General features: G+C 44.1%; 3 protein-coding genes across 3 annotated transcripts in view; all 3 read right to left on the bottom strand.

The window, feature by feature from the left end:
- Positions 1-6,092: 6,092 nt before the first annotated feature.
- On the bottom strand, positions 6,093-6,992 carry LOC119362548. Its single transcript, XM_037627822.1, has 3 exons — positions 6,635-6,992; positions 6,415-6,526; positions 6,093-6,341 (listed from the first exon to the last, which is right to left on the bottom strand). The coding sequence occupies exons 1-3, from the start codon at positions 6,925-6,927 to the stop codon at positions 6,321-6,323; spliced, it is 426 nt and encodes a 141-aa protein (XP_037483719.1). The 5' UTR covers positions 6,928-6,992; the 3' UTR covers positions 6,093-6,320.
- Positions 6,993-9,255: 2,263 nt separating this feature from the next.
- LOC119362469 lies at positions 9,256-10,093 on the bottom strand. Its single transcript, XM_037627723.1, has 3 exons — positions 9,790-10,093; positions 9,633-9,705; positions 9,256-9,529 (listed from the first exon to the last, which is right to left on the bottom strand). The coding sequence occupies exons 1-3, from the start codon at positions 10,047-10,049 to the stop codon at positions 9,524-9,526; spliced, it is 339 nt and encodes a 112-aa protein (XP_037483620.1). The 5' UTR covers positions 10,050-10,093; the 3' UTR covers positions 9,256-9,523.
- A 4,342-nt stretch (positions 10,094-14,435) lies between these two features.
- The window catches only part of LOC119362385, a 1,143-nt gene continuing 604 nt past the window's right edge, over positions 14,436-14,974 (bottom strand). Inside the window, exons 2-3 of the mRNA XM_037627628.1 lie at positions 14,862-14,937; positions 14,436-14,758 (exon numbers count right to left, since the gene is read on the bottom strand). Of these exons, the coding sequence (XP_037483525.1) occupies positions 14,600-14,758; positions 14,862-14,937 (235 nt within the window). The 3' untranslated portion in view covers positions 14,436-14,599. The remainder of the gene's footprint in view (positions 14,759-14,861; positions 14,938-14,974) is intronic.

The raw sequence follows: 14,974 nt of genomic DNA, 5'->3' as shown, positions 1-14,974 counted from the left end.
ACTAGAAATTCTATTTATATATATGCATAACGGGTACAATATGTAGCATCGTAAAATACTAGCAAACGAAAAAGAATTAAATAAAAAACATAAAATTAAATGAAAAAGAAATCATAAACCCAAAACCCCCCAACCTTTTAATACCGGTTGGTGTCACCAACCGGTACTAAAGGGCTCCCTGCCCCCGGAGTTGGCTCATGCCACGTGGTTGCCCTTTGGCACCGGTTCGTGCTGAACCGGTACTAAAGGGGGGGGGGCTTTAGTGCCCACACTTTAGTGCCGCTTACCGAACTGGGACTAAAGGGCCTTACGAACCGGTGCTATTGCCCGGTTCTGCACCAGTGGGACTCCCTCTTTTCCTAGTTGGAGTAGGAGAGGAGAAGGAAGGGAGAGAGGAAGAGAAGGAAAGGGGGCGCCGCGCCCCCTCCTTGTCCAATTCGGACTAGAGGGGGAGGGGGCGCGCGGCTGCCCTTGGCCGCCCCTCCTCTTCTCCCACTAAGGCCCATTAGGCCCAATATACTCCCCAGGGGGTTCCGGTAACCCCATGGTACTCCGGTAAATGTCCAAAACCTCGTGAAACACTTTCGGGGTCTGAACATAGTCATCCAATATATCGATCTTTATGTCTCGACCATTTCGAGACTCCTCGTCATGTCTGTGATCATATCCGGGACTCCGAACTACCTTCGGTACATCAAAACACAAAAACTCATAATACCGATCGTCACAGAACTTTAAGCGTGCGGACCCTACTGGTTCGAGAACTATGTAGACATGACCGAGACATGTCTCCAGTCAATAACCAATAGCGGAACCTGGATGCTCATATTCGTTCCTACATATTCTACGAAGATCTTTATCGGCCAAACCGCATAACAACATACGTTGTTCCTTTTGTCATCGGTATGTTACTTGCCCGAGATTCGATCGTCGGTATCTCAATACCTAGTTCAATCTTGTTACTGAAAAGTCTCTTTACTCGTTTCGTAATGCAACATCCCGCAACTAACTCATTAGTCACATTGCTTGTAAGGCTTATAGTGATGTGCATTACCGAGAGGACCCAAAGATACCTCTTCGACAATCAGAGTGACAAATTCTAATCTTGATCTATGCCAACTCAACAAGTACCATCGGAGACACCTGTAGAGCACCTTTATAATCACCCAGTTACGGTGTGACGTTTGGTAGAACACAAAGTGTTCCTTCGGTAATCGGGAGTTGCATAATCTCATAGTCATAGGAACACGTATAAGTCATGAAGAAAGCAATAGCAGTAAACTAAAACGATCAAGTGCTAAGCTAACGGAATGGGTCAAATCAATCACATCATTCTACTAATGATGTGATCCCGTTTATCAAATGACAACTAATGTCTATGGTTAGGAAACATAACCATCTTTGATCAACGAGCTAATCAAGTAGAGGCATACTAGTGACACTATGTTTGTCTATGTATTCACACATGTATTATGTTTCTGGTTAATACAATTCGAGCATGAATAATAAACATTTATTATGAAATAAGAAAATAAATAATAACTTTATTATTGCCTCTAGGGCATATTTCCTTCATAGGGCGCACCCTCGAAGTTTGACCAATAGCGTTGGTCATGCTTGGTGGCCAACCACATATCCTAGTTCGGCGAGTCCACGACGTATGCTAGGTTGCGGCAGAGGTTGGCCTAGAGTTGAGCACGGCGGCGGTGGATCTCCGCCAGCCACGCGTGGTCTGTGTTAGGCACCGCCTGCACCGGAACCCTATCGAGGATGAGATGCCATTGGTGTGGCCGGTTCACGTCGGGCGCGGCACCGGAACACCATGCTCCCAGAAGTACCGACAACAATGGACCGACACATGGAGGCGAAGGTTAGCCGTGGTTTACACCTGACGACGCCATGGTGTAGTTGGCCGCCGGCCTCGTAATCATGCTTGCCGCGCTTCCCGAACCCCAATGTAGGCGGCTGCTAGGGCTGGGTGTCGGGCGGCTGGGACGCAAGGGGAAGAAGATGAGAGGAAGTAGACTGGGTGGCCCCCCTCTGCCGCACGCGTGGCATTAGAAGGACATGCAGGTGTAGGTTGGGTGGCTGACGTGCGGAGTCCCTCGCATGCGTGGACTTAAAACGACCGGTGGGTGGTGGTTGGGTGGTCGACACATGGGCATGAGGTAGATACCTAGCAGATGCGCGGCCAATCCGTCTCATGTTTGTGTGAACGTAAAATGGGCACAAATTTGTGTCGGAAATGCATCCGGATGAACACGTGAGACGGACATAATTTGCATTTGCGTTCGCGTGTTGAGCATGGGTTTTACTCTTATGGAACCAAATTTACAAAATTGGACAAAATGAGTCGGCATGGTGGAGTTGGTCTTACCTCCGGAGGCCCAGGTGGTAGCTCATTATCCCTACCGCCAGCCTGTGAGGCAGAATTTTTTTGGTCGTATCCAGGCAAACTTTCAAAGCGGGGTCAAATGATGCGGAATTTTGACCATAATGTTAAAACTGTGATTTTGGCCTCCATCTGTTACAAATACATGAGCAATAGGAGTACATCGGCAGGGAGGGTCTGGGGTTCCATACTTCCATCCATCCATGTGCTTTGACTCCCAGTAAGTGAAACAGCAGGCAACGTGTTTGTTTGCTCACGAATAAGAATATAAATATTTGATCCGATGCATATTATTTGTCGCTCAAATGTATGTATTTAGATATAGATTAAAGAGAGTACAACATTTTGGCCTACTCCACGTGTTAGAGATTTTCAATAACTGAGTAATTTGCTAGAAGAAACACAGCGAAGAAACTAATAAAGGTACTCTGGCCAACTAAGGATAAATGTTACTCTTTTTTTTAAAGGGGGCATCTTCGGCCTCTGCATCGGAGAGATGCATACCGCCACATTTATTAAACAAGCAAATAGATTTAACACAAGTCTAAAAGTCTCAAACAAAGCTGCTCAGAGAGAGCTAAGGAGCAAAAACAAAAGCCACAGCCGGCCGGCAAGAGAAAGACAGGAAAACTAATTGCCTATCCTATTACATGACCGCCGTCCAAACCGGCTGAAAATATCCCGTGCTACCATCTTCCATCGGATAGATCCAGTAACAAACGCTCCCTAGCCTCCGTCGGAGTGAGTAATGACCACATACGGATCAACGCAGTGGCTCGGAATATAACCTGCAAAAAATGAGTATTCGATATTCGGTTAAAGACTAAATCATTTCTGCAGTTCCAGATAGCCCATAATAATGCACATACTCCTACACGAATGTGTCTCCCTATTTGGGGCTTAATCCCATCCAACCACGTTTCAAATAAAGTGTTAATATTATGTGGAGGAGTAATATTAAAGGCTATGTTCACTGATTGCCAAAGAATTTTTGCCATAGGACAATCGAGAAAGAGGTGCTTGATTGTTTCATCTCTATCACAAAAGCTACACCGACTGGACCCAGTCAAGTTGCGTTTAATCAAATTATCCTTAGTTAAAATGACTTGTTTATGCACAAACCACATGAACACTTTAACACTCAAGGGAAGTTTGACATGCCAAACATGTTTCGATGTAGGAATAGAACTAGAATTAATAACATTCAAGTACATCGATTTGACCGTAAATTCTCCATTTCTAGTAAGCTTCCAACACAACTGGTCTGGACGTTGAGAAAGTTGAATCTTCATCAGTCTTCTCACAAGATGGAGCCAAGCTTCCCAATGGTTACCGGCTAAAGCTCTCCTGAAGCTAATATGTAAAGGCGTGGACGGACATACCGTCTCAACGGTCGCATCTCTCCGTTGAACAATGCTATAGATAGTAGGATACTGTACCGCCAATGGCGTATCCCCTAGCCAGGTATCCTCCCAGAATCTTGTAGAAGTACCGTTACCGATAACCACCTTGGTCTGGTTAAAGAAGAGCGATTTAACTCTCATCGGGCCTTTCCAGAAAGGCGAATCCATCGGCCTCACTGTCACCTGGGATAAGGTCTTGGACTGAAGGTACTTATTACGCACAATCTGAGTCCAAGTGGCCTCGGTCTCTCGAGAAAGCTTATACAACCATTTGCTGAGGAGACATTTGTTCTTTACCTCAAGATTTTTGATACCAAGACCCCCCCTGGTCCTTTGGTCGACAAATAATGTCCTATCTAGCTAATCTATACTTTCTCTTCAACTCATCACTTTGTCAGAAAAAACAGGATCGATAGAAGTCGAGTCTTTTCCGAACTCCCACTGGCACTTCGAAAAAAGACAAAAGGAACATCGGCCTCACTGTCACCTGGATAACTGTTACTCTTGGAACATATACATACACAAATAGATAAGGGATCAATCTAAACGTTGATTAGGTCTTTTTTTGTGAGTGTTGATTAGGGTTCCTCTAGTGTACAAGAGCAAGCTCGATCGGTACAAAGTTGTGCTCTTGTTGCTGGCATCATCGAATTGAAGCTCACACGTCCTCTCGCTACCTTCGGGGGAAACCCTTCACCAATCGATCAGATGATGGTGGTGCTCTTGTGTCATTCCCTCCTTGGAACATCATTGTTGAAAGTGTGCATTGGCTCGAGGGACCAGTGGACGATCTTAGCGGTGGAGCGGTGTCCCATGTCACACATCGATGGTGTGGAGTTTCGGCAGCATGTCGTAGCAGGGTCTCGGCAACGGATGTATGATGATGGACACATGTAGGGAGGAGGTGTTGTCTAGCGCCATGGTGGCGTCGACGGCATACCTGTCAAGGTCGATGCGTCAGTATCTGCTCTGACGATGGATCGATGGAAGGCGGTGGCGGCCTCTTAGAGTGCGCTAGACCGGTGTGTGCCCTAGACCCGCCAAGAGGCTTCGCTGGGGCCATCGGCTTTATATGTTAGATTTTGGTGCGAGGTCTGTTTGGTATTCCGTTCGACTTTCGGCACCCCTTCATTAAGTGGTTAAGAGTTGTCACAGATGTTGCCATGATGGTGGCTTCGGACTTACTGAAGTATTACTTTATAATGTCTTTTTGAATAATTAATAAAATGACTCCATGCATCGACTAGATGCAGACCCCGGGGGTCATCCTATTTTTCTAAAAAAAACATTGTATGGCCAGTAGTGCATGTGCATGCGCCCAGAAGAAGTAGCAGCAGCAGCATCAATGCATTGTGTGTCCCGATCTACTTAGGCCGTATTGTTTGATCAGGCATGTACCAGCTGCTACTACTTGCTCAATGTTCCCAAGACCGGCGTGTGTGTTGAACTTGAGTCAATGCATGTGTTTTCTGTTTGCTTGCTCGTCAATGGAGTAGTTGGAAAGCGAAACAGACGTCTTGTACTCTTGTTTGAGAGTAGAAATCTCTCTTTTGGGGGAATCGATGTAAAAGGCTGTTCGTGGATATTTGTAGCATGAGGCTTTGTACCTACAGAAAATGATTTCTCATTATTCTCATTTGATCTAAACCAACCCTCTCCTAGCTACCTGTATTGTCTCTTTTGTTTTTTCCTATATACACATTATTTCCTTTATTGTGTATGCATTTCATATTTCTTTCATGGGTTTCATTGTCGCTTTTGACGTACCTAATTTAATATCTGCTTAACTAAAATTTCACAACAATGAGTTTCGATATTTCTAAAGAGAAAGAGATTTTATAGGTATATTTCTAGTGATCTGTACATCGTTTACGATTCATGCCCTTTTGGTGCGCGATCATGCATGAGTCAATGGTGCTGCTTCAACTTTGGTGTGATCGATCAACTCTTTGGGCGTGCCTTATCTGTCTCAAGAGAAGTACCACCACCCAAAGTGTGTGTTGAATGCATGTAAATAGCTTGTATATATTTGCTGGATTTTCACAGCCCGTAAAATTCTTTACTCCCTCTTTTTTCTTGTTATGGAATTTACTCACTCATTATTTCTTTTATTATGAACCTAAACCATGTTTCCCTTTTTTTTCTTTTGCCGCATGTGCAGTTGTCCTTGTTGTGTTTGTGTACTACCACCTCAAAAAACTTGAAGATTCAATTTTTTTCCCTTGCGGGTTTTCCATTAGCGCGTTTTACATGATTTCATGGTTGCTTACCGAGATTTAGATTGTAGAAGGAACAGGTGATTTGCATATCACTTATATTAGGTGGGCAAGAAACAGAGATACTATTGCAAATGGAGACCACCACACAGGAGCATAAGCCAGAATTACTGCTAGAACATGACTAATCTCTCTTGAGCCGAGCTACTAAATAAGACAGACTAATGATAGACGACACGAACTCCTCGCTGCCGTCCTCCCTTATTTATTCCGTTCAATGACCTCGCCGATTAGGTACCGACGATGCTCCTAAAGATCCTTGACGTCATGCTGAGAAGACAATCACAAGGGTTAACACAACATAAGTTGAATCTCTAATGCAGTGCCGGTCGGGTTAATCTACCTCGGCGCGAGAGTGAGGCTCCTCCAGGTTCTTCTTCTGCAGATCATCGTTTTCGTTCGGCTTGGACGGACGAGGTCGAGAGTGGAAGGCATCCACCACCATTCTGCCAAAGCTGCACTCCAGAAGCGAAATTCAACATGCATGTTTAGAGGTAGGGGTAGCAAGCAGGGCAAAATTCAGTATGTGGACATGACGGATGTGATGTGAGGAGGGTACATACGGGTGGTCGTCGTCAAACTCGATGTGGCCGTCGTAGCCGACGCCGGTGAACATGCTGTTCATACGCGCCGACTCCTCGTCGGTGGCCGGCTGGACCTTGAAGCCTTCGCCGGACCCTTGAGCCTTGTACTTCTCCGCCCAGCGGTCAAGCCACCGAGACTCCTCCTCGGTTGCGTACTGCACGCTGATCCTGAGGTCCCCTTCCTCTGGATCCGCAGCTGCTGCTGCGGCGGCGGCGAGGCTGGCTAGCAGAAGGAGGGAGATGGGGACGAAGGACAGCCGGGCGCGGGCCATCTTGCTTCTCTGGCAGACTGATCTTGCGCTGTGCTGTTTCTTCAACTGAGGTGTGGCCTGGCCTGAGCCGCCTGGATGTGTATATATGGGCGATGGTGCACCTCAGTGCTGCATTGCTAGTACAGTTGAACAAGTTGTGTTGGTAAGATTTGTAATTTTCTCTAAGACTATAAAATTGAGGGCCACCTATTTATCAGTTGTCCGATTTTTTTTTAAATAAGTCGACCTTTCAAATCCAACGGTTAGCGGTTCGTCTTTGTCCTCAACACTACTGGAAAATCGTTGTACGCCGAGCGTTGTGGACTATACCGAGAGCTAAATCACCGGCTGTTGACAAACGCGTTGTACCCTGAGAGCCGAACTCGGCAAGACATGGAGCACGACAAAGACAGTACATTACTCGGCAAGACATGCAAGTGAAAAGTACATGTCAAACTAAATAAACAAGGCAAAGACCCCGTCACTACTCGGAAAAGACTTATAGGTGTGGGCTCAATTTAGTGGCTGGCGAGGACGAGTAGGCACTTGCCACTGCTATTTTGAGCGACGAGCAAAAATTACAACCTGCCACTCGTAAACTTTTACAAATTTACAAGTGAAACAAAAACAGCAGTGGCGGGCAAAGAAAAAGTGCCTGCTACTGGTTTGTTATGCACCAGTCGCGGGCAAAAAACATGGCCGCCACAAAAATATTTCGGCAACCCGCGTCAAAATTGTAGAAAGTTTCCAAAACTTTACGGTTGCAACGGTATCGGCCGCCCGCCACACATATCTTAAGTCCAGAAAAGTGCTTAAAAATCATATTTACTAAACCTAGAATAGTCTCAATGGTGTGTATTAATCGTGAAAAAAGGTTTGAAGAAGTTGAAATGATGTATAAAAATTGGTTTGTGTTTGGCAGGCGGTGGTTTCTGTTCGAAACCCTGAAACTTCACCGGAGAGTGTTTTTTTCCATCAAGTCCTCAAATTTTACCACACCCTACATGGGTCCAACGAAGACACCATGCCAAGTCTCATTCTTTTCGAAACTCGTTTGCACGCTGTGTAGAATCAAAGAGCGCTTTTCTCCTTTTAGTGGCCAGAAAACAAGCTAGTGCTTTGAAAATAGCAAACCAATAAAAAAACTGGTCAAATTTGAGCATGAGAGTTCCAATGGTGTGTATTAATCGTATCAAAAGTTTGAACTTGAAATCACGTAAAAAATATAGTTGTGTCTGGAAGGGGACAGTTTCCAGACACTTTGTCGGAGAGTGTTTGGTTCATACATGAAGAGCGTCTTGTTTTTATCATAACACTCTCAAATAACTCTACAGCGGTCCAACGGAGACACCATGTTAAGTTTTACCCCTTTCAGAGCTCGTTCAACCGCTCGCGCCTTCTGGGAGGGGGGGGGAGGCGAGGAGGGTAGTGTCGGCGCTAGGGTTCACCTCCCTAATGGTCACGGGGGTGGGGGGAGGGAAATATTTCTCCCAAAACTTCTACGCATCTTGTCTTCAAAATCTAAGCCGTGTTGGAAAACAAGACCCGAGAGCGCCATGTTGGTGGCTGAAGGGATCGAGTAATCACCCTCAGGGAGTGTAAGTGGCTGACACGGCCAGAGTGGTGCACGTCAGGGGGCCGGTGGCCACTGCTGGCCGGGGACCAACAGTGGGAAAGGAGGGGCTAGGGAAAGTGGAGATTCACTTTGGTACATGGGCGCATATGGTCTTTCCACCAATAAAAATATTTCAAAATGACAAAAATCCGTAAAAAAAATTGCCACGTACATCTTGACATTCTAAGTGCGCACGCCGAAATTCACAGAAAACCAACATTTTTTGTGGCGGTGTAAAAGAAAATTGTACCGTGAAACTTTTTGTCAGAATTTTGTGACATTTCAAAATACATATAAAATTCTTTACAAAAACCAAAAGCATATGCTTCCGGGTGCCAAAACTCTCCTCTCCTCTCTCGTAGGGAGAGGGGCTACTCAACGGCCTCCCTACGATGTGCACAGTTGCATGGCGAGGTGATCATCTATCAACCTGATGGGATTACAGCTAAAACCCTTTCACATTAATTTAATGAAGAGGAAATGCCTTTACTAACCCAGGGAAATTAACCGTGGGCTTTTGTTATACCGCTCTCCTCACCGCTAGCAGTATAGGGTACCGTAAAAATGGTCATTCTATTTCACCCTCGACTCTCAATACTGGCTTGATGACATTCTCGCTCGTATCCTTCGTTCTTCTTGACACTGTGAAGTTATATGCTATATTTGGTTGATGTTTTTCAGAAACAAAATTAATTTCCTCCACTTGACAGATATTGGCTACAAGATTCATAAAATAGAAGACACACGAATATATTTTGTTTCTCGAACCCGGAAGAGACTCACACAATTGCCTCTTAATTATGTTGAGTGACACACACAATCCACGATATATTCGCATAGAGATACATGAAGATCGGTGTACTCCAGCACCCTGCACAGTACTACCATACTAGTACGGATCGCTGCAGATACTACGACACAAAATAAAAGGCGCCTAAAATATTTTCCCTTGGAACGAAAAGAGCAGCTCCTTCTCCAATAATCTCCAGTGGGTACCTGCTACTAGAGCTGAGAAACAACGAGGCAAAGGTCAGGGTCAGCACTTCACATTGTGTTCTGAAATCAGCAAGAACTCGGAACAGTAGGGTGGAGCAAACTCTACTCTAGTTACCTGGGATCGAGACTCCCGCGCATCTCGTATCCCCTCCAGGGTCGAGAGAAGGTACTTCATGCCGAAACCGAGGCTGGAGTTCAATCGCAAGCTTAGCTAGAATTTTTTTAAAACCAAGCGAAGTCACACGGAGAGAGAAACAGAGAGAGATACATACGGCTCGTCGTCGTCGCAGTCGAGGTTGAAGTGGCGCTCGCGGCCCCCGTGCTCGTCAACGTAGTGCGCTGAGATCTTGATCTTCTCGCCCGGCGGTGAGTCCACGGCCGGGTACTGGACGGTCAGGGTCACTATCTTCCCGACTTTCTTCCCTCGGGACAGATGAGGAGCGACAAAGCAGGTGAGGAGCAGGAAGGAGAAGACGGAGAGGAGGGTCAGGTGGTAGCGCCGAGCCATGGTAGACTTCTTCCCTCTTCTCATTTGGCAGCCTAGCTAGGGACTGAGGAGTGAGCGAGCTTGCACAGAAGAACCCAGTGATATATATGGAGAGGTAAGAGCAGGGCTGAGTGCTGCTGTTGCCACTTGCCAGCATGGTTTTAGGGGCTAAATCACCATTGGTGAACTTCATATTCAAAGTAGGGGCATGAGTGCAAAAGCCCCATCACGGTTTTATGCCCCCTCACTCTCACGCGGTGCGCGCCGTGCAGCTGTTACAGATGCATGGGCAGCAGCAGTACATCATATGCTTTGGGGACGTTGCGGTCAAAAAAGCAGAGCACTGCGCGTGACTTTGTATGGCCAGCCACGCATTGTGCGGCACTCAACCGTCAAACAAATACCGGCGGTGTGAGTGTGCGTGTGCTCATCTTGATGCAAGAATAACTGAAATAATTAAGACAATAACAGCACAATTATGTTAGATTTGATCATTTGAATTACAATGCTTCAGTATAGGTGTGAGATGTTTGAAGTTCTATATTTGTCCAGAGTCACTGAGATTCAGACACAAATTTTCACGCTTCAAACACGAAAGTAGGCAACATATCCATTTCACTTTCCTTCTCAATCTATCTTGATCGGATGTTTTCAAAAATCCTGTCAACCAATCGATGTACGCGTCGATCAAACGGTTCTTGACGTGTACATCCAAGCTCGACCCATTTTTTAACAGAACAGAAGCGGACATTTATAAACTACTAATACAAGAAATTATGCATGCATCAGAGCTAAATAATTAATACAATATCACCTCTGCGTTTACTTACTCTCCATATTACCTTTTTCATAAGAAAATATTTGTAAACTGCCACCAACTTTATAGAAAAATTTATTAACATCCTCAATACTAGTACAGTACCATTAAATTCATCATTGCTTGACCTAAAGAATTAATATGGAGCAAAAATAAAAACAAAGGTACAGTAGTACATACCTTCCATTCACCACAGATAGGGCAAAAACAGCCCTCGCCCTAAAATGGTGCCCAACGACAACCCACCACCTCAAAAAGGTGACCAATGCAACACTTCCCCCTCATATTAGTGCCCCGTGAATGAACACTTTGCCAGCGAATTCAATTATGTGGAATTGCTTATATACTACCCCCTTCTTTTCGGTTTACATGGCTCAAATCTGAAATCTCATCAACCAAAGCATATGATGAGTGGAGGAATATTTCTCGTACTTTACGAAACTACTCAAATTAAACTGATGCATTTATTTGAATTAATTGCAACACATGCATGCTTGGCTACTAGATGAGTAGAAACATTACATACATTGGTGTGTTCCTTTTTAACTCTTGCATGCAGAGATTTAATGCTTCTCGGAATCTTCAAATGAGATGGAGATGAGCCCTTTAAATTGGAAAAACGAAAAAAATGAAATAAGCCCTATAAACCGGAAAGGAGGGAGTACTGCCAGAGTATTGGAGGCAGTTTAAATTTGACGGGCGGTAGGACGGGACCTTTCATTGGGACCCATGCTGCCTCGCATCGCATGCTTGACCATTCCAAGCTCGATTCGGGTGGGTACATTGGATCTCCATGCAAAGACAAAGCCAGACTGGGCCTGGAGCATTTAGGCCTGACGTTCAGGAAGACATCACTCAAAGATCCACAACGCTTTGCCGTTTCACTGAAACCAACTCTCCGGAAGTGGGCATCTTCAACGACAAACCAAGATTAGGAGGTTAGACGCTCGCCTGGAAGGTTTCACCTTCCTCCTCACGGCTTCCAAGCCCCGCTTAGCATATCGTTCTCCTGCCTCACGGAAGAGCAAGCAGTCCAAGATGGCGTGCAATATTTCACTTCAATTCGGACGCTGTCGAGCTTTTGACAAGCTCAGGATACTGACGCTACCACTTAACGGGGTTCGGGCGTATATCACATGACGGTAAGTCAGTCAACCAGACCCACATCGAGACCCAGCACGCCGTAACTTGGCCTAGTTCCCTTACCCTGCCGATAGTCCTCCTCTAGAAGACTCCACCAACTTGGTATGCAAGACCAAGATCACGGCGCCCTCCCAAGTCGATGGTAACTGAATAGGACTCCCGTAAATCCTTGGCCTCGTCCCCTGCCCCCTATATAAGGCAAGGCCAAGGCTAGCTCATAGCATCCAATCTGTAGTTTGGATCAGGTTTTTTTCTTGGCCGGTATTTTTGAAAACCGATAAAAAAAACCGGAGCTTCCGCTGCTCACCAAAAAATTGAATACCAAATGAAAATTTTGAATTTATTTAAATTTAAACATCTAATTTATGTCAAATAGGGATTTTAGGGCTATTCAGATAGAGTTATCTCTTGGTGTGGTAGTAATGTGCTTGCTGTAGCTTCAGGGGTCGCAGGATCGAATCCCAGTTTTGCCAACTTATTTTTAATAAGTGTTTTGCCGTACAAAAAAATTATTGGAAAGAGAGGGATGGTTGGTTCAAACCAACGAGCTTACGAATGACAGAGAGATGCACTAACTACTCGGACAAGAACAATACTATGTAAGGCGGGCTTAATATAGTTTATATTTGAAAGCAAAACAATTGAATTCAAAACTCATTTGAAAAATCCAAAAAATCCGTAATTTTCTAGAAACTGGTGTTTTTTTGTGCCAACCGAAAAAATGGAATCGAGAAAAAAAATCCTTGGTTTGGATACACCCACAATATACCATTATAACCTCCTCAAACGAGGCATTTGTACTAACAATATCAAGTAGGACTAGGGTATTTGCTCCACCATGAGGGCCCGAACTTGGGTAAAAACTTTATGTGGCTTCCCGTCTATACTTTTTGCTATGCACAACACCCTGTCAGGAGAACTACTGCCAGTATCATTCACCGACATAGTTCAACTAAAAATCATACACAATTCAACTCAAAATCATACAGTGCAAACAAATATTCAAACACATTTTAATTCAAAACCATACAATGCAAATAATAATCTTACATAGTTCAACTCAAAATCAGGAAATGTCAAAAGACATGCATATTAGACAATTACATCATCATCATGATCATAAGGTTCGGTCGAAAGTACTTTAGCACACTCTTTTGTTGATCCAGGCACGGTAGGCAAAATATCGTCAACTCGGTTATGATTGTCCTTATGGATTATACCTTCCACACCAAGAATTTTCCTTTTTGAGGGCATTGCCACATGTCAGCTTTTATTTCTTGTGTGGTCAATGTAGAAGACTTGATGGACAAATTGAGCAAATATGAATGGATTATTCTTTGTAGGCAACTTGTTGATATTTACATTAGTATGACCATTTTCTTTACAATTGACTCAGTTTTTGCTAACACACTGACATTGGAACAATGCAATTCTAGAATCCACATGGTCCAGCTCCCATATCTTATTAATGTATCCATAGTATATATGTTTCTTTTCCTTATTTGTTTCCTAGCAGAACTTGTAGGGTAACAAGCAAATTCTGAGTCTTTGATCTACCATTCTTCTCTTTCGTAGCAAGCATGTAACCATTGATTACATACCCTTCATATGGTCTAACTTGTCATGTTAGCTACGCCTAGATCAGCAAGATCCGGACCAATTCCACTTTTTGGCGATGAGTGGGTCTTGTGGCTTGTGGGTAGCTAGGTTGGCCATGATGGCACGTCTTGCATATGTGTTGTAACGATTTTATCTGGTTTGCCGCAAATTTTCTGGACATCTCTTTTCTATTTTTTTAATGAAACTAGGTCCTAATTAAGATCCGAATCTTCTATATCTAAATAGCTAGCTTCCATTAACTATTTTTCTCAACATGCAAGCATGCCACATCATCGCACAACATGCATGAGAAAAGGCCCACCCCCACTATCATATGTCTCTCAACATGCAAGCATGCCACTTCATCATGACATGCATGAAAAAAAAAGACCTATCTCAACATGCAACATACATGAGAATTTTCATTTTATTATGCTATATACATTTAATAAACATTTTACAACTATACAGTAATCAAGCACAATAAATTATATGTATTTTTAGTGTTAGCTTTTTATATTATTACTTTAAATATTCATGTTTCATACAATGAATCACATTGAAATATGTTGCAAAATATTTCCGCAACAACGTGCGGGGTATCATCTAGTTAAGAAAAAAGATATGTGTAGTAAGCTGAATCTTTTGTCGTGTCGATGTTTTCTTTCTAGGTGATACAGTTCCTTACTTGTATCTCTCTCTATTTTTTGTAAATCTTTTTGATAATTGTGCAGTTACACTCTATTAGTCTTTTTTTTTTGGTGAAAATACACTCTATTAGTCTGTTTGTACAACGCAATATTTCACAGAAATTGAGGAGAAATACATAAATAGAAGAACAAGAAGATATTTTCTTTCTCCAACACGGAAGATATGTTAAGCGACAGAATCTAAGGTATACAGAGATAACTGAAGGTAGATGTACTCCAGCATCCTGCACAGTGTGCACACTACCACATTACTACAGGGAGAACCCACGAGTGGGCACTCCACAGAGTGGCACAGACTGAACGCGGAAGATTTCTTCACCGTGTGTTTAGTAGTGCGAGGAGGATAGAGCTGCCGAGTGATTGTTCGCACGAGCGAAGGAGCTCCTTGCAGAGACAATACTACGGTAATAAAGTAAATCGCGCCTGATTTTCCCAGAGACCAAATGAAAGAGAACCTGCATCCACTCACTGGGCATATCGTAGGCCTACAGCTCAGAAACAATGAGGCAAATCTCAGCATTTTTGCATTGCTCTCTGAGAAATGAACCGACGGATAGACAGGGATCGGAGGGGCAAAATGTACGTTACCTCGGATAGTGGCGCCTCCTCATCTCGTATCTTCTCCAGGCTCGTGACAAGGTGTTTTACGGCGGAACCGAGCTGACTGCAGATCAACCGCAAGATTAGCTAGAAATCAAATC

Source organism: Triticum dicoccoides, chromosome 1A (assembly GCF_002162155.2).
Source record: "Triticum dicoccoides isolate Atlit2015 ecotype Zavitan chromosome 1A, WEW_v2.0, whole genome shotgun sequence".
Classification (NCBI taxonomy): domain Eukaryota; kingdom Viridiplantae; phylum Streptophyta; class Magnoliopsida; order Poales; family Poaceae; genus Triticum; species Triticum dicoccoides.
Note: the sequence above shows the minus strand (reverse complement) of the source record. Positions and strands in the feature narration are given on the sequence as shown.

Excerpts from the sequence above, each read along its gene's own strand:
- LOC119362469 (XM_037627723.1), bottom strand. The coding sequence starts at position 10,049 with ATGAGAAGAGGGAAGAAGTCTACCATGGCTCGGCGCTACCACCTGACC. Across the intron at positions 9,706-9,789 it reads GACTGCGACGACGACGAGCC|CCTCGGTTTCGGCATGAAGT; the intron begins GTATGTATCTCT and ends ATTGAACTCCAG.
- LOC119362548 (XM_037627822.1), bottom strand. The coding sequence starts at position 6,927 with ATGGCCCGCGCCCGGCTGTCCTTCGTCCCCATCTCCCTCCTTCTGCTA. Across the intron at positions 6,527-6,634 it reads GAGTTTGACGACGACCACCC|CTTTGGCAGAATGGTGGTGG; the intron begins GTATGTACCCTC and ends TCTGGAGTGCAG. Across the intron at positions 6,342-6,414 it reads AGCCTCACTCTCGCGCCGAG|CATGACGTCAAGGATCTTTA; the intron begins GTAGATTAACCC and ends TTGTCTTCTCAG.